Source organism: Sciurus carolinensis, chromosome 5 (genome assembly GCF_902686445.1).
Source record: "Sciurus carolinensis chromosome 5, mSciCar1.2, whole genome shotgun sequence".
Classification (NCBI taxonomy): domain Eukaryota; kingdom Metazoa; phylum Chordata; class Mammalia; order Rodentia; family Sciuridae; genus Sciurus; species Sciurus carolinensis.
The window spans coordinates 161,907,795-161,932,543 of record NC_062217.1 but is presented as its reverse complement, the minus strand read 5'-3'; the positions used below and the strand labels follow the sequence as shown (position 1 = coordinate 161,932,543).

The window sequence follows — 24,749 nt, the reverse complement described above, 5'->3', positions numbered from 1 at the left end:
AATATGAAATATCAGCAGATACCAAAATTATGGAAAAATGGAAAATTCTGACCTGCAAAGTGTAATCATTGAAATCGAAAATTTTATTAGAGGAGTGATTGGCATTCCTGTAAGCAGGCAGAAGAATCACTGAAATTGAAGATAGATCAATACCAATTATACAATCTGAAGAACAGAGAGGAAAATGAGCAAAACCTCAGAAAAATGTGGAACACCATTAAGTACACCATCTGGCTGGGAATACCAATACAGAGAAGAGGGAGAAGAAAGCTGAAAAAAAATTTTGTTGTTGTTATTTTCAAAACAAAGCATAACAAATGCTGTCAAGGATATGCAGAAAAAGAAACTCTCATACATTGTTAGTGGGAATGTAAGTGAAAATGGCTATTATGAGAACAGAATGGAGGCTCCAAAAAACTAAAAATATATCTATCATGTGGTCCAACTATTTCAAGTCTCCTTATGTACACAAAGGACATGAAAACAACATACTTAGGCAATATCTGCATGCCCATGTTTATTGCAACTCCAGTTACTATAGCTAAAATAGGGAATCATCATCATACCCATCAATGAATGAACAGATAAACTAAACTTGGCAGATATACACAATTAAGTATTACTCAGTCATAAAGAATAAAATCCTGTCACAGCAAAATGAATGGAAGTGGAGAACATTACGTTAAGTGAACTAAATCAGACACATAAAGAGAAGTGTCAATATTCTCATGTGTACAAGTTTAAAAAAACAGTTGAGCTGAATATAAAACAATGATTACTAGAGGTTTACAAGTGTGGGGAGACTGAATTTGATCTGTGTATGCTGTATGCATGTACTGGAATATCACATGGAACTGCATTAATATACAATTAATACATGTTAACAAAAAATAAGAAAATAATAACAGCTTACAACTTCCAAATTTCATGAAAAACATTAATTCACACATTCAAGAAACTCAGCAAACTCCAAACAGAAAAGAAAAAAAAAGACATAAAATTCTATACTCAGATACATAATTGTAAAAATGTTGAAAGAGAAAAATCTTGAAATAACAGAGAAAAATGACTCTGCACACAAGAGAATCCTAATGAGATTAACAGCTGACTTCTGAGCAGAAACATAAGGGCCTGAAAGCAATGGAATGACATATTCAAAATACTGAATTTAAAAAAAAAAGTCAACCAAGAATCTAACATACAAAAAACTATTTTTCAAATATGACTAGCAAATAAAGACATTGCCGGGTTGACAACTAACAAATTTGTTGGTAGTAGATCAACCTTACAAGATACTCAAGGAAATTAATTCAGTTTTATAATTATTCAACCCTAGAATGCTAGCTAAGACAACTAAAAAACAAATTACAAAAGCATATTTCTCCAACTGTCTTTTCCTAATACATTTGAAAAGCAACTTATACAAGAAAATACATATATATTTGGATTGTTGGGGGCTAAAAGATATAGAAATATATTTCACAAACAGAAAAATGGAAAAAAAGCTCCTTTGAAGTAAAGAAATGATACCTGGACCTGAGAAATACCTCAAGATAGTGTACTTAGCATGCACGGGGTACTAAGTTTAATCCACAGCATATACATACACACAGATAAAAAGGAACAAAAGAAAAAAATAAAAAGTTATTCAATAACAAGGTTGCCATATAAAAATCTTTAAATATACACTTGTTTTTCTTTGTACTTTTAGCTTCTTTAAAAGACTTAAAATTACATAAAGTGAAAGTTATAACAATACATAGTTGGGTTTGCAACATGAATTCATGTTATATGTATAACAAAGGAAGATGGAAGAAAGAATAAAGTTCTATAAATTTAATATCTCCATCTCTCACTAGAATGAAGCTAGTATAAACTTGAAGTATGTTCTAATAGATTAAGATATGTAAAATAAGCCCCACAATCAACTCAAGGAAAGAAACTTTTTAAAAATCACTTTTGAAAGAGCAATTAAAATGTTATACTTGAATAATTCCCTTAATGCAAAAAAAGCAGTAAAGAAGGAATAGAGCAACAAAAGGATATGAGATATGTAAAAAATAAAGTAAATGGCAGATATAAATTCAACTATTCAAATATAACATTAAATTTTTGGCATTAAATACATAAATAAAAGGCAAAGATTAGAAGACAAAAAATAGTTTTCAACTGTACATTCTACATTAAACAAATTTAAGTTGAGGGGCTGGGGCTAAAGCTTAGTGGTAGAGCATTTGCCTGCATGTATGGGGCACTAGATTTGATCCTCAGCACCACGTAAAATTAAATAAAGATACGTGTCTACATAAAACTAAAAAAAATTTTTAAATTAAGTTGAAAAATGTAAATATATTAAAAATAAAAAGATACAAAAGGTATTTTGACAACAAATATAAGAATCTCTATAATATCAAACAAAATAGACATTAAAAATGTTTCTAGACCATAATAACAGTGTATAACATTGAAATATCTTCAAGAAGACAGAGCAACTATAAACATGCTTGTCCTAACCATAGAACTCCAAAATACATGAAGCAAAAACCAACAGGACTAGAGAGAAATTGATATGTTAAACATAGTAGCTGACTTTAAAATTCTATTTATAAAATAAATAAAATCACTGTAAAATAAACAAGGAAATACAAGACTTAAATGATACTAGGTCTACAAGATATATGGAATACTATAACCACCAACATGAAAATACATATTCTTCTCAAGTACATATGGAACATTGTCTAATACAGACCACATACTACGTCACAAAAACAAACCTCAATAAATTCGAAAAGACTAAAATCATATAAAGTATGCTCTCTAACTATAATGAATAAAATTAGAAATAAAAAACTAAAAATTATTTGATAAATTCACTAATATGGAAATAAAACAACACATTTCAAAATAATCAATGGGTCAATGAAGAAATCACAAGAATATCAGAGTAACTGGGGATATATTCAGTGGTATAAGACTTGCCTGGCATGTGCAAAGCCCTGGGCTCAATCCCCAGAATATTGGGGAGAAGGAACACCAAGAATATTAGAGAATATTTTGATATAAATGAAAATTAAGACAAGCCACATAAAAACCTATGCACAAACCAGAAGTAAAGTTTCTGGCAGAATCCAGCATGCTTTCATGATTAAAAAAAACACTCAACAAAATAGTGCTATAAGAGAATTTCCTCAACCTTATAAAGGCAGAATTATGTCCCACCCTCAAAATTTATCCAAGTCCCAGTCCTCAGAACCTACCAATGCTACCTAATTTGGAAAAAGTGTCTTTGAAGATATAATTAAATAAGAATTTGGTTAAAACATTCTAAATCATTCAGGAGGCCCATATCCAATGGCAAGTATCCTTACTAAAGACACAGAAAAGAGAAGGAGGGAATGTAACCATGGAGACATATACTGCAGTGATTCAGCCACAAGCTCAAGAATACTAACAGAAAGAACACTTTTTCCACACCTCTGGAGGGGGCATTACTCTACTGGCACATAAATTTCAAGCTTGTAGCCTCCAGACCTCTGAGAGAGAATAATCCTGTTATTTTAACCAATCAAATTTACAGTAATTTGTTGTGGTAAAGAAAACTAATACAAAGGACATTTTTTAAAAAAACTCAGTTAACATATTTAATGGTGAAATGCAGAATGCTACTCTCCTAAGATCAGGAATAAGACATCTGCTTTTATATTCAAAACTAAACTAGAAGTTATAGAGAAGTAAATAAAAGGCATCAATATTGCAAAGAAGAAATAAAACCACTGTATTCAAAGATGAGATTATCTTGAACACAGGAATTCTAAAGAATCCACTGAAAAACTACTTGAACTAATAAATGAGTTCAGCAAGGTGGCACAATAAAAGAATACACAAAATCAACCATATTTCAATACACTAGCAATGAAAACTCCAGTCCAAAAATATTAAATAATTAAATTTAAAATAGTATCAAAAATAATATTTGTTAATACATTTTACAAAAGAAGTACAAAAGTTATGCTCTAAAAACAAGAGAATATTGAAGAAAGAAATTAAGAATGCCCTGGACTTTTCTTTGTTGGAAGGCTTTTGATGACCTCTTCTATTTCATTGCTTGAAATTGGTTTATTTAAGTTGTGTATGTCCTCCTCGTTCAGTTTAGGTAGTTCATATGTCTCTAGAAATTTGTTGATGTCTTCGAGGTTTTCTGTTTTGTTGGAGTATAGATTTTCGAAATAGCTTCTAATTATGTTTTGTATTTCACTCGTGTCTGTTGTGATGTTTCCTTGTTCATTCCGAATTTTAGTAATTTGAGTTTTCTCCCTCTTTCTCTTTGTTAGTGTGGCTAAGGGTTTATCAATTTTATTTATTTTTTCAAAGAACCAACTATTTATTTTGTTAATTTTTCCAATTGTTTCTTTTGTTTAGATTTCGTTGATTTCGGCTCTGATTTTAACTATTTCCTGTCTTCTACTACTTTTGGTATTGGTCTGCTCTTCTTTTTCTAGTGCTTTGAGCTGTAGTGTTAAGTCATTTATTTGTTGATTTCTACTTCTTTTTTTGAATGCACCCCATGAAATAAATCTTCCTCTAAGTACTGCTTTCATAGTGTCCCAGAGATTTTGATATGATGTGTCTTTGTTCTCGTTTACTTCTAAGAATTTTTTTATTTCCCTCCTGATGTCTTCTGTTATCCATTCATCATATAATAGTGTATTATTTATTCTCCAGGTATTGGAGAAGTTTCTGTTTTTTATTCTGTCATTTATTTCTAATTTCAATCCATTATGATCTGATAGAGTAAAAGGTAGTATCTCTATCTTCTTGTATTTGCTAACAGTAGCTTTGTGGCATAAAATATGGTCTATTTTAGAGAAGGATCCATGTGCTGCTGAGAAGAAAGTGTATTCGTTCTTTGTTGGATGGTATATTCTATATACGTCCGTTAAGTCTAAATTGCTGATTGTGTTGTTGAGATCTATAGTTTCTTTATTCAATTTTTGTTTGGACGATCTATCCAGTGGTGAGAGAGGTGTGTTAAAATCGCCTAGTATTATTGTGTTGTGGTCTATTTGATTTCTGGAATTGAGAAGGATTTGTTTGACGTACGTGGATGAGCCAATGTTCGGGGTATAGATATTTATGATTGTTATGTCTTGCTGATTTATGCTTCCCTTAAGCAGCATGTAATGTCCTTCTTTATCCCTTCTGATTAGTTTTGGTTTGAAGTCCACATTATCTGAGATGAGGATGGATACTCCAGCTTTTTTGCTGTGTCCGTGTGCATGGTATGTTTTTCCCCCATCCTTTCACCTTTAGTCTATGGGTGTCTCTTTCTATGAGGTGAGTCTCTTGCAGGCAGCATATTGTTGGATTTTTCTTTTTAATCCAATCTGCCAGTCTATGTCTTTTGATTGATGAATTCAGGCCATTAACATTCAGGGTTATTATTGTGATATGATTTGTATTCCCAGTCAATTGACTCATATTTGTTTTTGACATGATTTGGTTTCTCCTTTATTTGGCTATTCCTTTAGGCTAGCGCCTCCTGTTGCTGATTTGCATCGTTGATAAAAGCAAGAATCAACAACTGGGATAGATTCAAACTTAAAAGCTTTCTCTCAGCAAAGGAAACTATCAGAAATGTGAAGAGAAAGCCTACAGAGTGGGAGAATATCTTTGCCAACCATACCTCAGATAGAGCGCTAATTTCCAGAATCTATAAAGAACCCAAAAAACTCTACACGAAAAATACAAATAATCCAATCAACAAATGGGCTAAGGAAATGAACAGACACTTCACAGAAGAAGATGTACAAGTAATCAACAGATATATGAAAAAATGTTCAACATCTCTAGTAATAAGGGAAATGCAAATCAAAACTACCCTAAGATTTCATCTCACCCCAATTAGAATGGCGATTATCAAGAATACAAGCAACAATAGGTGTTGGCGAGGATGTGGTGAAAAAGGAACACTCATACATTGCTGGTGAGGTTGCAAATTAGTGCAACCACTCTGGAAAGCAGTGTGGAGATTCCTCAGAAAGCTTGGAATGGAAACACCATTTGACCCAGCTATCCCACTCCTTGGCCTATACCCAAAGGACTTAAAATCAGCATACTACAGAGATACAGCCACATCAATGTTCATTGCTGCTCAATTCACCATAGCCAGATTGTGGAACCAACCTAGATGCCCTTCAGTTGATGAATGGATAAAGAAACTGTGGCATATTTATACAATGGAATATTACTCCACCATGAAGAATGATAAAATTATGGCATTTGCAGGCAAATGGATGAAATTGGAGAATATCATGTTAAGTGAGATAAGCCAATCTCAAAAAACTAAAGGACGAATGATCTCGCTGATAAGCGGATGAGGACATATAATGGGGGGTGGGAGGGGCTAGCATTAGGTTTAGGGTTAGGTTTAGAGTTAGGCTAAGGAGAGCGGCAAGAATGAAGGAAAGAAGGACTGTGTAGATGGAAAAGAGGGCTGGGAGGGGTGGGGGGAGGGGAAAAATAAAATAAACATCATTACCCTATGTAAATGTAAAAAAATAAAAAATAAATAAAAAAATAAAAAAAAGAACTTATGCATAAAAAAAAAAAGAATGTTACCCCATGTAATTTAAGGAGTTAAGAGTACTCAATGTTATTTCACTGTTAGCATTTTAACTTTGTAAATTAATCAGCTGTCTCTAACAAATACATTTGAGTAATCCCATACATGCAAATCTAATTTACTCATGTTATTGTAAAAAAAGCAAGATATCAGATAAGTGTATTGAATAGTATCTACTCTCTTTTTCCCACTGAAGAAAAGTCCTAGAAACAATATCAGACATTTTATAGACATCAACATTTTTATTAGTTTGACTACCTAGAGAGACTTGTATGTTAAGTAATTTTAAAGACATTTTACCTTCATTTGTTTACCCAATTTAAATTGAACCTTTTTAAATCATGTGAATTAAAGGTATCTGGATCAATTTTTTTAAATTAAAAAAAAAAAAAAGAAATTAAGAATGCCTAAATAAATGAAAGGACATCCCATGTTCATGGATTGGAAAACAGCATTGTTAAGATGGTCATACTCTCCAAATTGATCTAGAAATGCAAGTCACTCCTTCTCAAAATCTGAGCTGGCTTTTTTTCTTTTTCAAAATTGACAATCCAGGGGCTGGGGTTGTAGCTCAGTGATACAGCACTTGCCTAGCACATGTGAGGCACTGGGTTCAATTCTCAGCACCGCATATAAATGATAAAAATAAAGGTCTATCAACATCTAAAAATTATTTTAAAAATTGACAATTTGATTCTAAAATTCATATGGAAATACAAAGGATAGGGCTGCCTGGTTCAATGGAGCAAAAAATACTCTATAATACTTAAGAGCAAATTGATTTTAAAATTTAAATGTAAAGGCAAAAAATGTAGAATAGGAAATCCAATATTAAGAATAACAAAGAAGGCTGGGGATGTGTCTCAGTGGTAGAGTATTTGCCTAGCATGCATGAGACCCTGGGTTTGATCCTCAGTACCACAAAAAATAAAAATAAAATTTAAAAGAATAACAAAAAAAAAAGTGACAATGCCTGACTTAAAGACTTACTATAAAGTTACAATAATCAAAAAAATCTGGTGCTGGCAAAAGAATAAACAAATAATCAATACAAAGGAATAGAGAACCAGAAAGACACAATATATTCAAATGACCTTTGACAAAGGAGCAAAAACATATCTACAAGAACAATCTATTCAAGAAAATACTGCTGGAACAGCTGGGCATCATATGCAAAAGGGGAAAAAATCTATACACAGACCTTATAACTCTTATTAAAAAAAAAAAAAAAAAAACTCAGAATAGTTAACAGACCCAAAATACAAAAACTCCTAGAAAATGACACAGATGAAAATCTAGTTGGCTTTCAGTTTGGTGATAACTTTTTTAAATACAGCACCAACCACATAAATCAGGAAGAAAAAAATTAGTAAGTTGCACTTTATTAAGTCAAAAACTTATTCTATTAAACGTACTTCCGAGAATGAAAAAAACAAGTCACAGACTAAGAAAAATAAAAGCACAACAAATCAAATAGCTGATAGGAGGATGAATATCCAAAATATACAAAGAACCTTAAAAGTCAAAGAAAAACTGAAACTGACTTACATACGTGTATGAGTTTATCAGGATGAAACCTAAGAACTATGTTGAACTATAAAGCTCTAGTTTTACAAATGTAAAAAAAAAGAAATACTTTATTAAAATTTTTGGAGCTGAATAAAATAGATCCAAAAGCAAAATATAAAATGCAGCAAAAGGAAGAAGAAAAAGAAAAAAACCTCACTGAGAAAATGAACAACCCAATTAAAAATAATGAGCAAAAGATCTGAAGAGACTCTCTGAAATGAAGACATAGGAACATCAAATAAGTATATGAAAAGATTCTTCACATATGTCATCAGGGAAATGTAAACTAAAATAACAATAAGATACGACTACACTCCTATAGAACAGCTGAAGTCCAAAATACTGACAACATCAAAAGTTGACAAGGCTGTAGAGCAGCAAAAACTCTCACTCATCAATACTAAGAATGAAAAATTATACAGCCACTTTGTAAGACAATTTGGTAGTTTCTTCTAAAACCAAATAATGCCTTATTGTAAAATCTAGGAATTGTACTCCTTGCTATTTACCAAATAAGTTGAAAACTTCAGTCCACACAAAACCTGCACACAGATGTTTATAGTAATTTTATTCATAATAGTCAAAATTTGGAAGCAACAAGGATGTTCTTCACTATGTGAAGTCATAAATAAAATCTGGTATCCATATAATAGAATTAGCAATCAAAGACACAGGAAAAGACATGGAGTAATCTTAAATGTATATTGCTAAGTGAAAGACGGCAAACTAAAAACTCTAAATATTCTATAATTCCAAGTTTATGACAATATAGAAAAAACAAAACTATGGTAAAAGTGAAAAATCAGTGATTGCCATGGTTTCTGGAGGAGGGACAGAGGGATGAGTAGATGGAGCACAAGGTGATTTTTAAGGCAGTAAAAATATTCCGTATGAGATGGTAATGATAAATACATGTCATCATACATCTGTAAAATCTCACAAGAATGTACAACACAGAAGTGAACCCCCATAAAACTACAAACTTTAGTTAACAATAATGTATTAACATTGACTCATATTGTAACAAATGTACCACACTCATGCAAGATGTTTATGACAGCACTGCTTACAATTTGGGAACTTTCCAACCATTTTTCTATAAGCCTAAAACTGCTCCTAAGACAGTCGAATGAATCCGACCTAACTTTCCTATGTACATATATGAACATACCACAGTGAATCTCACCATCATGTACATTCACAAGATAATAATTTTTTAAAAACAATAAGTAAACAGCAGCAGAAATCAGTAGAGTAGAGGAAAGAGAACAGGGAGGGAGGAGGGGAGGAAAAGGAAAATACTAGGAACTGAATTAGAGCAAATTATATTCCATGCTTATATAATTATGTCAGAATGAATCCTATTGTTATATATAACTAAAAAGAACCAATAAAAAATAAATAAGATCTAATACTGCTTTAAAAAAATCAAAGCAAACAAAAAAGGTAGTGCTTAAAACTGCAACTTTTTTCCAGACATACACTAGAATAAACAGATCCAGCCCCTACTACCTGCTATGCAGATACATTTTTCAATATGTGAAATGTAAAATGGAATCTATGTTTCTCCCTTTCAAAAGGGATTTACAAATGTGTAAGAAGAGAAAGCTGAAATAAACCCTATAATGGTATACTACATCATTATGCAGTTTAAACAGCATTTAAATACTGAGAAACAGATATATAAAAGTAGAGATATGTACCCAGAACTATAAATGCATATAGATGTGTGCATGTTTGCATATTTTCTGGCTGTATCTGCTGAGAGGATCTGAAAAAGAAGTACATCAAAAACAAAACAAAAAAAAACAAACATGCCTAGTACCCTAATCCTGGTTTTTAAATATTCTTCACTAAAATGAACCTAGCTTCCTTGGGGAAATGACTTATTCCAGGATTGAGTCAGGAAAAAAGTACATGATGTGAATGGAATTTTTGTGCACAAAGTGAAGAAATGAAGAAAATGATAGGAACACATCTAATGAACACAGGCCTAAGTGAAATGGACAAATTTCAAGCCTCACAATGGCCAAATCCAGAACACACACACACACACACACACACACACACACACACACATGATTATAAAACATGGGGAAAAAAGTGAAATCTAAGAATTCATACTGAGATAAAAGAATAGACAGGTGGAAGGAATATTAAATTAGAATATCACCATCTGGTAACCATCATAGTAATAACTTTTTCTAGTGAGAATCAACAGATGCTAAAACTTTTGGGTAAAAGTTCAATGACAAATGGAACATTTTCATAGTATAGTAGAATCTCCCCACAAGTATTATTTTAAATAGAAAAAAATATTACATTTGTGATGGAGAAACCAGTAATGCACCACTTTAACCAGAATATAAATTTAACATCTAAATGAATAGTTCATAGCGATCTCATTCTTAATAGTCAAAAGTGAAAACAAACAGCACGTTCATCAATTTGAAATGCGGAATACTGAAGCATGGAATATGGAAGTGCTGATATATGCTTCAACATGGATGAATCCTAAAAACATTAGGTCAAGAAAAAGACACAAAATGCCATATGGCATAACTCCATATCTATGAAATATCCAGAACAGACAAATACATAGAGATACAGAAAGTACAGTAGTAGCTGTCAGACAGGGAGAAAGGGAGAATAGGGAGATATGATGTTTCTTTTGGAGGTGATGGAAATATTCTGGAACTAGTAATGATGGTTGCACATAATGAATATGCTACAAACCACTGAATTATGCTCCATAAAATGTACTCTTTAAACTTTAGAATTTCGTTACATGAATTTTATCTTAATAAAAAAGATTTTTTTCAAAAACAATTAAATTCATTAGTCATGGTTCACACAACATTTTGGTATTCCTAACAAAAATGCAAAACTTCGATGAAATCAGAAGGAAACACCAAACCCAAATTGGGTGCATTCTTCAAATGAATAACTAAGATCATTCCAGATTATAGGAAACTAAAAAGTGACATAATCCTGGATATGATCCTGGATCAGGAATAAATATGAAAACCTGGCAAGGAACAAAATATCAAAACCTAAGGACAGTATGTGAAGGGGACACCACATGCCAATCTTACAATGAGAACCCAGTTGTAAAATTATTAAGAAATCAAATCCAAAAATTTAAGAAATCTGTTTTTTACAAAAGATCTTTGAACAATTGGTAAAATTAGGTTAGCTGTATAGATTAGACAATAACATCACAGATTATAACATTTCATCAATGCTATTTTCTAAGTTTAAAGCTTGTATTGTGATCATTATATAAGACAATGTCTATGTTTTTAGAAAATACAAAGTATTTCCTAAACTCTTGTTTTAGGAAAAAAAAAAAAAAGATGGAGATATACATAGACAATCAGACATATGTTTAAAAATAAAAGGGAACAAGAGTACAGATACTTCAGACATTAAAAGATTTTAGGAGAACACTGTGAATACCTTTATAACAATTTAATGGAATAAATCAATTTCACAGATAAATTCCTTAAAATATATCTTACCAAAACTAACTCAAGACAAATAGAAGATCTGAATATTCTTGTAACTATAATGAATTCCTCAGATAAAATTCTATATATAAAGAAAAAGTCATTCTTAGTCAACTTAAATGTTACAATTATAAAATATTCATTAAAAGTTAATTCCAACTTAATACATAAATTCTGGAGTATAAAAAAAAGAAATGCTCCCCAACTAATTTCATGAAACTTATATCCTTAACACCAAAATGCTTATTTGAATAATTCAAGAAAACCAAGGGCAAATGTCACATATTAACATAGATGTAAAAATCCTTATCAAAATATTAGCAAGCCAAAGGACAAACAATACATTATAACTAAGGTTAATTTAAACCAAGTTGGTTTAATAACAAAATTAATATCATTTTCCACATTATTTAGAAAAATCAGATAATATTCCAAAAAAGTACTTTGATAACATCCAACATCCATTTGTGATATAAACCTTCCACAAACTAGCAAAAAAGGGCAAATTTTCATAATAATGATGTCTACAAAACCCACAGAGAATACCATTCTTTTTTTTTTATTTTTTTTAGTTATAGATGGACACAATACCTTTACTGTTGTTTATTTATTTCTATGCAGTGCTAATGATCAAACTCAGTGCCTCACATGTGCTAGGCAAGTGCTCTTACCATTAAGTTACAACCACAGCCCATGAACACCATTCTTAATGGAGAAATGTTGAAAGCATTACTTTAAAACTTGGGAAATAACAAATGCCTATTGTCATCACTTCTATTAAACGATGAACTGAAGGTTGTAGCTGAAATGATAAAGTGAAAAAAAATCTAAAGTTGTAAGACCCAGAAAGGAAGGAACAAAATTGTCATTATTTACACATAATCTGACCATTTATTATAAAAATAAAAATAGATATGCATAAGTTAATAAAATATAGCAAGTCAGACATTAATATAAAATTCAATCACACATCTATCGAGTTACAAGCTGAAAAAAGAAATAAAAAGATAATGTCCTGGTAGAATGAATGGTATACCCCCAAAATTCACATCTAAATGTGACCTCACTTGGAAAGAGAATCTTTGCAGATGTTATTAAGTTAAAATGAGGTCATATTTAGCTATATTAAAATGAGGTTACATTAATATTCTACTACGTTAGTGTGCCTTAAATCCAGTGACGGGTATCCTCATAAGAAAGTCATGATAAGACAGAACCTAAGACTGGAACGCTTCACGATTTTCTGGAGCCCACCACATACTGGAAAAAGCAAAGAGCTCTCCTCCAGAGCCTTTAGAGGGAGCATGGCCCTTATGAGACCTTGATTTAACACTTTTGGCCTCCTGAACCATGAGAGGATAAATTTCTGTTGTTTTAAGCCACAAAGTTTGTGCTAACTTGTTATTGTAGCCTAAGGAAGCTAATACAGATTTCATTTAGAACAGCATACAAAATTCAATCACCTAGGAATTATTCTAACAAAAAAATTGTTGGTAATGCACACCACTAAAGGAATAAAACTTGCCATAAATGTTCTGGGAGTACTCACTGTGCACATTCAACCCTGCATTGGTCAATCAAGGGTTTACTTAAACAGCTTAGGGACACTGGTGTAAACAGCAATAAAGACTAAATTAAAATGTTTATATTTTAACTGATCATGATAGCAAAACTGACAACAATTCAATATTCAACCACAGAAAAACAGAGATTAGTAAAAGGATCTATGTTGAAACAGTAGGGTTTTTTATATGGGACAATAATCCTACAACACCCCTACATTTCCCTAACCCATTCATTCTTCCTCCTAAATGATCATTTCATACTTTATCTTCTCTTTGAAAAACTCCATCCTCAACTGATGACGTCACTCTCTACTTCTCTGAGAAAGTAAAAAAGAATCAAAATTTTCATGTTCTCACCACCTGAAATTGTATTCATATAATCTGCCTTTTCCTGCTCCCATGAACAAAATGCCCATGATCCTCCTAGTTAAGCCTTCCTAAGGGTTCACTCTACTCCTCTGATCTTAAGCACAGCCTTCTAGCAAATTCTTTCTTTTTTCTCACTTTATACATCTTCTTGACCTTTCCTCTCAGTCTACATAATTATTACTGCAAATTAAAAAAGCAAACTTCTCTTGTCCCATCTCCCTTTTCTCCTAATTCCTCTTTTCCTGTCTTTACTTGAAACCAAATCAATCAGAGTTGTACTTCACCACCCAACTGAAAAATCTTTTGAGGAGGTCAATAAAAGTACCAGTTAGCCAGATCCCATGATCATTTCTCAGTCCTCATAGAGATTGAATACCTTTTATCCAAAATGCTTAGGGCTGGAAAGGTTTGAGATTTCTGATATTTTTGGAGAGATATCTTGGGAATGAGACCCAAGTCTAAAGATAAAATTCATTTACATTTAATATCTACCATAGATACATAACCTGAAGGTATTTTAACACAATATATTTTTTTTTGTCCTAGCAATTGAACCCCTGGTGCTTAACCACTGAACCACATTCCCAGCCCTTGTAACTTTTTATTTTGAGACAGGGGCTCGCTCAGTTGCTGAGAGTGGCTTTGAATGTGATCCTTCTGCCTCACCCTCCCAAGCCACTGGGAATTTTACACAATGTTCTTAATGTGTCTGAGTTTTGAGAGTGACCTGTCTCATGAATCGGTTGTGGAATTTTCCACTTGTGGTGTCACACTGGTGCTCCAAAAGTTTGACTTTGGAGCATGTCAAATTTTGGATTTTTCAATTAGAGATTCTCAACCTTTATTACTTTGCCTATCAACAACTTCTGATAATTTCATTCTCTTTTGAAATATGTTGTTGGCCTCAAATAGAACACCTCTCCTGGTTTTCTTGCTAAGTCATTAATGGTTCATTCTCAGTATCCTTTTCTAGTTGTTTCTCATCTCTCTGACAAGAAAATTAGTGTGTCCAAATTATGAAACTGCTGAATTCAACTGCCTATTTAATATATCCTCTAGGATATATAACAAGCATTGAAAATTAAATGTGTCCAAAACTGAGCTTCTAACTAGGAATGGAACCACCACATGACCCAGCTATAGCACTTCTTGGTATTTATCCCAAAGAATTAAAGTCATCATACTATAACAACACATGCATATTCATGTTTATAGTAGCACAAATCACAATAGCCAAATGATGGAACCAGCCTAGGTGTCCATCAACAGATGAATAGATAAAGAAAATGTAGTATGTATACATAATGGAGTTTTATTTAACCATAAAGAAGAATAAATTATGTCATTTGCAGGGAAATGACTGGAACTTGAGACTATTAAATTAAGCAAAATAAGCCACACCCAGAAAATCAAGGGTTATATGTTTTCTCTCATATTTGGAAGATAAAGAGGAAAAAGAAAATAAAGTTGGAGTTGGGGAAATCTCATGAAAATCGACAAGAGACCAGTAGAGTAAAGAAACCAGGAGAAGGAAAAAGGGAAGGAAAAGGGGGAACGATATTGGCCAAATTATATTGTTGTATTGTTTGCATGTACAAATATGTAATAACAAATCCCACCATTATGTATAAATATATAATGCATCAACAAAATATATGGAAAAAAGATTAAAAATAAAACTGGGCTTTTAATCTTTCCCTATAATAAGCCTACTTCTGTCACATCTGAATTGAATCCAACTTCATGCTTTCATTTCTATTCATCTCTCACTCCTTTTTCTCTCATCTGCTCCATATACAACCCCTTACTGTATCCAACCTGTGCTGAGAATCCAACCAATTCTCATCACCTTCACATTGCCTCCTTGATCCCAGAGACCACCACCTCTTTCTTAAATTATTACAATAGCCTCCTAAATCATCTTGCTGGTTCTGCTCTTACAGCAAAATCCAGCCAGAATGTTCTAGCCCAAACCTAAATCAGAGAATGTCATACCTCTGCTCAAAACCCTTTTTGGCTACCAATGTGCTATGGTTTACATATAAAGTGTTCCCCCAAAAGTTCAAGTATTTGGAACATGATACCCAATGTAGCAGTGTTCAGAGGTAAAATGATTATGAGAGCTGTAATCTAACCAGTGGATTAATCCATTTGATGGATTCACAATTTGAATAGATTACTTGGCAGTAAGTATAGGCAGATAGGCTGTGGAAAAGGTAGGTCACTGGGGTCATGCCCTCAGGGATTGTATTTTGTCCCTCTCCCTCTCCCTCTTTCTCTTGGATGTCCTCCTCTAGGATGCTCTTCTATCATGATATTCTGCCTCACCTTGGCCCAGAGCAATGGAGTCAGAGACCGAACCTCTGAAACCAAGGGCCCAAAATAAACTTTTACTCCTCTAAATTGTTCTTCTCAGGTATTTTGATCACAGCAACAAAAAGCTGACTAAACACACCATGTCAAAATAAAAGCCTTTCAATGACCTCTAAGACCCTGCATAGCAGATTCCCAATTACCTCTCTCAGGTCATTTTCTACCAATTGCCTCACTCTACTCCAAGATACTCTTCTACACGAGCTATAATGGCCCCTTACTATTCCATATGACAAGGACCTTCCCATCTCAACACTGTTGTACTAGATGTCCCTCTACCAAAACACCTGTCCTCCAGATATTGGCATGGTTCACTCACTAACCCCAAGCATATTTTACCCAAATGTCTTCTCAGTGAGGTCTTCCCTGGCCAGTCTTTAAATGCAACACCTGAAAGTTCTCATCCTCTTTCTATACTCTCTTTTTACTACCATGTAAAATATATTTTGCTATCTGTTTTTATTATCTGCCTCTCCTCATTAAAACATATCTCCCAAATGTAAAGTTTACTTTTTAATGTCTCTGAAGAAAGCATACAATGTTAACCAATACATGAAAAATTCAAAAATAGACAAACTGGTTTGCTTGCAAATACATATATGGAGAATTTTTAAAGTCTATAATAAAAAAGAAATAATTAACACAGTATTAAAATAATAGTTACCACTCTTGGGGATAATGGAGTGGGGTGCCACCATGGAGGGACACATAAGGGCTTCTGGGGTGTTCCAATGTCCTTTTTCTTGGTAAGCAGAGTGTTCATTTTATTGTGGTTCTAAAACTGTATGTGTGTGTGTGTGTGTGTGTGTGTGTGCGTGTGTGTGTGTGCATTCATATACTCTTTTTCATATGCAATATTTCTCAATTTATACAATAAAACTAGGAAAAAAGTACTATGGATTTCAAATCACTTGAGAAAAGTAAATCTATAGGGTTTTGTTTTAATTATCAATATGTGATTTTAACCAGGCATTCCAAAAATCAGAACCTATCATGATGTTTATACATATAACAGTCTTTCTTACCTGTATAAACATTTGTTCATTTTAATAAATCTCCCTATTGTACTATTTTTTAACATATGAGTGTGCCCATGTGTATTTCCATACTTCCCACATAAATATGTACCATAAATTTTCAAGTTATCAATCTCTTACTAAGAACGTATTAGGATTATTTCCAACACAGAGCTTGACAAAGAATCAATAAAAATTTTTTGAAGAGTTCAGACACTCACTGAGCACAGAAATAAGCAAGGATGGACAGCACAGTCATCAGGATTCAGTGAAATGTGATTTAACTAATAACATTTATAAAATTGTCCTATATCACTTCACAAAACTTGACAGCTAAATTTCATAGAGAAATCACAACAGTTCAATAATTTAATTGGCTTTGAATACTTCAATGTAAAAATAATCCCCATTATATCAAATTAAAGCCAGAAGAGTTCATTTCATGTAAATATGTATAGCCTCATTATGAAAACATTTTTAAGTATATGTAATTTCAAAGACTTTTAAAAGTACAGATCTAATACAGTACCACAGAGGTATTATCCTCAGATTTCATTACTTATCCTTTTATTATCTTTAAAACATAGTTGAAATTTCTTCTCACTTAAAAATGGTAAAAAAAAGTTGATAATTACAACTGCAAGTTGTAAATAATGTTTAATACACTCCTTATTTATTAAAACTTGAGGCTTTTCAGCCTAAAAAAAACACAAAAGAAGAAAAGATCTATATAACAGGCCAAGAAAATCTGAGGTCTCTATTATCACAGTAAAACCTTGGCATAGAGGAATAATGAAGATATAAGTGGACTCCTACTGTAAATTCTACAAACACATGCATGCAAAAACTATTGAGATGTCTAATTTAACAAGTTTAAGAAATCCTGTCTATGATGGTCCTGGAATTAAACCCTTGCAGCAACAGGAATGTTTACTCTCTCAGTCTTTAATTATGAAGAAACCAGACCTAACTACCCTTGAAGAATTGAGGTGGCAGCAATGACTTTGCACCCTGAACTTTAATGTCCTAATTTTTTTCCAACAGTGACAATAAAAATATATTTGGTCAATATATACTGAAAATTGACCCTCTTTGTCAAATTATCATAAATTTGTAGCATATTATGTTAAATTTGAGAAGTCAAATCAAACACAGACTTCAATTTCAACTTTTTAATTATGTATTTTGATCATATGGATAGCTTTCTTGTGACATATCCCGTTCAAATCTCTTGTCCATTTCTTTATTGAGTTGTCTTACATTTTCCCATTGATCTGTAGTACTTCTCTACATTTTCAAAGAGTCCTTTGTTGGCGTTATGCATTGTAAATACCTCCCTCACTGTGGCTTGCATTTTTATCTTCTTACTGACATTTTCAGATGTATAAATATTTTTCAAGATATTACTTTTCTTTATGAATACCACTACTTGAATCATTTTTTAAAATCTTTCTTTACCTATGGCTATAAACAAACTTGCCTCTGAATCTTCTAGAATACTTATTATCTTATCTTCCACATCGAGATCTATAATTGATCTGACACAGATGGCTGTGTATTGTGAAGGAGGGCTCAATATTCACCTTTTTCAATTGTACATCCAATTGGTCCAGAGTAATTTACTGAAGAAACTGCTACACATTGCAAACTTTGTCATAGATCAAATGTCCCTAAATGTACAGATCTGTCTGTGGAATTCCTATTTGCTGCATTTGTCTATTTCCCTATTTTGACAACAATAATGATATATTATATGAGATCTAATAGAAGTCTTCCAGGTTTGGTCCTTTTTTGTGGGGAGGGGAGATTCCGGGAATTGAACACAGAGGCACTCAACCACTGAGCCACATCCCTAGCCCTTTTTTGTATTTTATTTAGAGATAGGGTCTCACTGAGTTGCTTAGTAACTCACTGTTGCTGAGGCTGCCTTGACACTCTTGTTCCTCCTGCCTCAACTTCCTGAGTCTCTGGGATTACAGGTGTGCGCCACTGTGCCCAGTCAGGTTTGGTCTTTTAGAATTTAACTATGGTTGGCCCTTTACATTTTCAGGTAAATTTTAGAATCACCATGTTAGTTTCCAAAAGAAAAATACCTGCTAAAATTTTGTTAGGATTATATTAAACCTACAGATCCATTTGGGCAGAATTTATACCTCTATAATATTGAGATTTTTTGAACAATTATCAAAATATAGTCTCCATTTATTTAGGTCTTCCTTAATTTCTCACAATAAGGGCTTATAGTTTTGTCTCTGCAAAGATCCCTCAAATATGTCTTTAGATTTATTCCTTAAGTTGTTAACATTCTGATAGCAACATAAATTATATTGCTTTTAAATTGTTCCTGGTATACACAATTACATTTGGTTTGTTTTTTTATATTGACCTTTTATGCAGCAATCTATTGCCCATATACCATTATATGATATCATATTTTACTTTAAACACTTTATTGCACTGCCTGGAAACTCTAATACAGGGCTGAATAAAACTGGTGTTTTATTCAAAAACCCTTGTCTTCTCTACCCAAAAGAAAAACTTCAACATTTCACTGTAACATTTGCAGTAGTTTTTGTTTATGTGTATCTTTTACCACATGAATGATCTGCTTCTCTTCCTAGTTCACCAGAGGTTTGTGTCATGAAAACATGCTAAATTTGTCTAAATATTTTTCTACATCATTTGAAAAGATCATAGGACTTTACTTCTCTATTCCTTTAATCTTAATTATGAAGAAAATTTCACTCAAGAAGTGATCTAGGCCTGGAGGGTTTCTCATTTTGTTTTGTTTTTATTTGTTTGTATGAATGTTTGTTTACTTGTTTTGAGGCAAGAGTTTTAATTACAGATTATTTCATTGATATAAGATTATTCCAATTGCTATCTTTACATGTGTCATTCTGGAAAATTTTGTTTTTCTAGAAATTTTTCATGATTCATCTGAATTTTTAAATTTACTGCCTTACATTTGCTTATCATATGCTCTTCTTAACTTCCAATGTCTATACAACCTTTAGCAACGTCCCTTTTCAATCCTGACATGTTATTTGAGTGATATCTTTGTCTTTAAGTTCTTGGGGAATTTGTTTATCTTATCTTATTTATTGTATTACTCATTATCAAACAACATACTTGTTGGTTACTGGTGACTTTCTGGATTGTCCCCATCATTCTATTTCATTAATTTGCATTCTAATCTCATATTCCCTTCCTTTTTCATATCTTTATTTTCTTTATCCTCACTCTGTTCTTTATCTAGCTTCATGAGAGGATGACTGGAAAATGAGTAGATTTTCAGGCAGTTAAAAGCATTTTCTTTGTAAGCGGATGATAATACATAATGGGCATGGGAGAGAGGCAAGAATGGAGGAAGAAGGGACGGAAAAGAGGGGTGGGAAGGGTGAGGGGGAAGGAAAAAAATAACAGAATGAATCAAACACTATTACCCTATGTAAATGTATGATTACACAATTGGTATGCCTCTATTTCATGTACAGAGAAACAAGATGTACCCATTTGTTTACAATAAAAAAGATAAATTAAAAAAATAAAAGATATAGGGCTACTTAAAAAAAAGCATTTTCTAATAAATATATTCAAAGCTATAACTCTCCCTCTTATTCCCTAAATCACATACATTTTGATGTGTCATCATTCTGTACAATATATCTTCTAATTTTTAGAATAAGTTCCTTGACCAATTATTTCCAAGGAGTTTATTACTTTTCAGATTAGGGTTTTTCTAATTTTTTTATGTGTAATCATCAAGAACTTACTTTTGTGTTCATGTGAGCTGTTATTCTGTAGGTTTCCAATTCCTTTTAATTTGTTGAGATTTGCATTAAAACCGAGCATATGGCGAATTTTGGAAAAGTTCCATAAATACTTAGAAACAATGTATAGGCTGCAATTATACAGTTCTATGATCCCGAAACCAAACTGTTAGTTGAGCTGTTCAAATCTTTCATATTCTTCCTATTTTTTTCAATCTCCTGGTACTGTGTCAATTACCAAGGGAAATGGATTAAAATTATTCAACCATGATTTGTTCTGTTTTATTCTGTCAACTTTTACTTTATTAATTTTAACACTGCATTATAAGGTCTACCTAAATTCAGAAACTATTATATGTTCCTGGGAGATGCTTGGCTCAAATTCGTATTTGTCTCATGTGCCAATTTTCTTTTGTTTGGTTATTAGATAATATATCTTCCTTCTATCCTTTTACTTTCAACTTTCTAATATCTTTATTTAAATCTTTCTAAATATCTTTAAATATTTTCTAAGAAACAGATGACTAGATTTTGTTTTTATATTCAGTTCAAAATCCCTTGCCTTTAATTAGAGTACCGTTCCCTCACTTTAGTAATTCTGACTTCCTCACATCTAGTGTAATCCTTGAGTGAGCCGGAGTTCAATGCACCGTCTCACCACGTCCTAGTTGACACACCTGCTATTCCTTTTCCATGCCTTCCTTGTCTTCTTCCAATTCCATGGGGAACCAGTCACCATCCTCATTTAACCATCTATTCCCTTGCTAGATACATAAAGCTTCACTCTTATGTTGGTTGTTGCTTAATGATAAAAACTCAAGCCCTTACTCTTAATATGTAATATGAGTTCAATTCCCATCTGATAGGAGGATTCGAGGCTTTCACACCCACTCATCTCTTCTGACGTACATGCCGTCATTTTCATACATTTGAATTATATGTGTATTTCAGCCCCTATTATTATCATACTTTTATAAAATCACCATTTAGATTTACACTTTTTCATTTCTCTACATTCTATCAAGTATCTGGAACTATTTTTCTTCTATTTCAATAGCATTTATTTTATTTATTGTTTCCTTTACTCCAGATCGGTATACTCAAATTCTCTCAGTTTTTGTTTTTCTAAAAATGTCTTTATCTTGCTTACTTTTTATAATTTTAGGGTGATGACTGTTTTCTTTCAACCATCTAAAAATATGAAGCTTTCTTGATTTCACTCTTTCAATTAAGAAATCATTTGTCAGTATTGCCCCTGAGAGAGAGAATATGCCTTTTCCCCTCTAGATGCTTTAAAATGTTTCTCTCCTGTTTTCAGCAGCTTACCATGATATCTCTAACTGTGAGTTTCTTTGTACTTATCCTCTTGATGCTCATGGTATTCTTCAGCCTGTGGCTTGATATCTCTTGTCATTTCTGAAAAATTCTTATTCGTTTCCCAAAAGAAAAAGTCTAATAATTCCACCTATTTTTTCAAAGAATGTAGAAATTCAGGTATATTTTTGAAAGTGGAGGTAATAGAAGAAAACAGCTTAGTGGAAAACTGTTCTTCCTTTGAACACATACAGTAGTTTTATGCTAAGTTTAAAAGAATGTATACTGTCTTAAAATACTCATTATCCAGATTTTACAATGGGAAATATATACAATAAAAATTCTATTTTAAAGTTTATATACTCAGAAAATCAGTAAATGAAAAATAAATTAGCAATATTTCAAACATAGAGAATGGCAATTTATTAAACAAGAATCAAATGAACACATAAAACAACACTTGTTCACAGCAGTAATTGGAGAAATGTACATTACAATATCAGTAAGATATTACTCATACCTACACATTGACAAAAGTAAAAATCCTCATAGTTGTATTGGGGACAACATGAAGACACAAAGACACTCATACCCTGCTATTGGAGGTATACATTACCAGAGTCACCTGAAAAGCAGTTCAGCAACATGCAGTCAAGTTGAGGGTGTTGATACCCTCAGACACAGCAATTTCACTTTTCTGTGTATACCCTAAAGAAACTATCACACATGGTCGCAGGAAGAAGAGTACAAAATGTATACTGTAGCATTGTTGGTAACAACAAAAAAGGAAAATTGAACCAAATATCACAAGCTTTGTACTTCAGAGGACATTAGATGATGAAACAGGAAATATTTTTTAAATTTGCAAATGTCAATAAAATATGAGTTCAAATAAGAACAAATCCTAGGGCAAATTCTATCAAAGCTCAAACTTACACTGTTACCCAAAATTCCTTATCTAAAATTAACATGATATCAGCACTTATCAGTATAAGTAATGCACACAGAATTAGTATTTCTGTGGGATCAGAAATAATCTTAAAGTGAATCATTTATATCAATGATGGCTATACAGAAAATTTATTTATGTATTTATGCTATTGCTACATGATAACATGCTGTTAGTTGGCATAAATAAGGAAAAAGTCCAAGAGTTTTTCCGTGAAAATATTGAGTAAATGCCACAACACAAATATAAAATAAAACTAACACCAAATCTCCTTATCATGCTTCCACCCCATCTACTCACCAAGTCTTAGTGTTAACTTCATACTTATAAAGGTCATCTACCAATCCATATTTGTTGCCTGGCAATGCTTTATAGCCTCCGTGAACGTAAATGGACTTCGTTATTTCATCATACACACTTGTATGCCCATATCCACCTTGCACAATAGCGCCTTTCGTTTCCGGAACAAGCCAAGTGTTTGATGCTATAACAGAAAGAAAATAAACCATGATCTTCAAGCAATGTTTAAAAACACAATTCATATATCACCAAAACTATCTACAAGTTAGTTCTAATGTCACGTTTTCATGAGTAAATATTGTATACTTAATAGTCACTTAATCGAGAAACATTAAACATTAAAATTTGCCAAGTGCTACACTAGATGTTGAATAACACGAAGCTGAATAACACTTATTCTTCAGTAGAGAAAATATACTCTGAAATACTGAAAATTCAATTTTTTGTGTGCAAGAAAAAAAGGGAAACTTGTCACATTTGAAATGTTCTCATTATTTCCCAAAAGAAAAAGTCTAATAATTCCATCTTCATTTTTACATACATTTCTGTATTCAAATATAACCCTAAATAAAATACTTAGGAACTACTTTATGAAAGCCTACTATGTGACTACCTTTGAATTAGTCACTGTATTTTTACAAAGATAAAAATTATATGATCAATGTCCTTAACTAAAATTAATTAAGCAAATCTTCAACAAATGCTTGTCCTAAAACTAAATTTCCAAGGTTCTTGACAACTATGTTACTGTTAATATCCACTACTATGAGTACTGTAAGAGATTAGAAGACAAAAGGAAGAAATATCTTCTGCTTTGGCCTCTAGAAGCAGGAAGAGACAGATGACAAACTGAAGCAATGGCAGTGTTTGCGTCATAACACTGACCAGGGATAGCTCCAGCTCAGTACTAGAGTGGCACTTTCAGTAGCTCAGGGGTTGATGTGACTACACATCAGCTTCCAGATTTCCAGGTGATCCCACTGCCTTGGGTATCCTTAGCCCTTCTATAGCATCTACGTAGTAAATTCTCTGCATTAAATCCCACTCTGCTTACTCTATCTAACAGAGGCTCTTACTCCCTACTGCAGGTTCACGGATAGAACTAACCATATGCAAGGCATATTTATAAAAGCATGCAGATAAAAAGCATGCAGTTGTTGCCCTTAAAATTTTTAGATTATAAAGAGCAACTATAAAGAAATCTGTCATTTGGTTTTTTTGGTGGTTTTGCTGTTATTGTTGCTGTTGTTGTTTTTTTTTTTTTTTTTTTTGGTTTTTTGGCACCAGGGATTCAACTCAAGGGCACTTAACCACTGAGCCATGTGTCCAGTCCTTTTTTGTGTTTTATTTAGAGATAGAGTCTCACTGAGTTGCTCAGTCTGGCTTT

The 24,749-nt window shown here is 32.5% G+C and overlaps 1 protein-coding gene across 2 annotated transcripts in view; it reads right to left on the bottom strand.

Moving 5' to 3' along the window:
- Nucleotides 1-24,749, bottom strand: part of Atrnl1 (attractin like 1) — a 723,769-nt gene that overhangs the window by 609,318 nt on the left and 89,702 nt on the right. For both annotated transcript variants that reach the window (XM_047554249.1, XM_047554248.1), the window contains exon 9: nucleotides 23,363-23,546. In XM_047554249.1, the coding sequence (XP_047410205.1) occupies nucleotides 23,363-23,546 (184 nt within the window). The remainder of the gene's footprint in view (nucleotides 1-23,362; nucleotides 23,547-24,749) is intronic.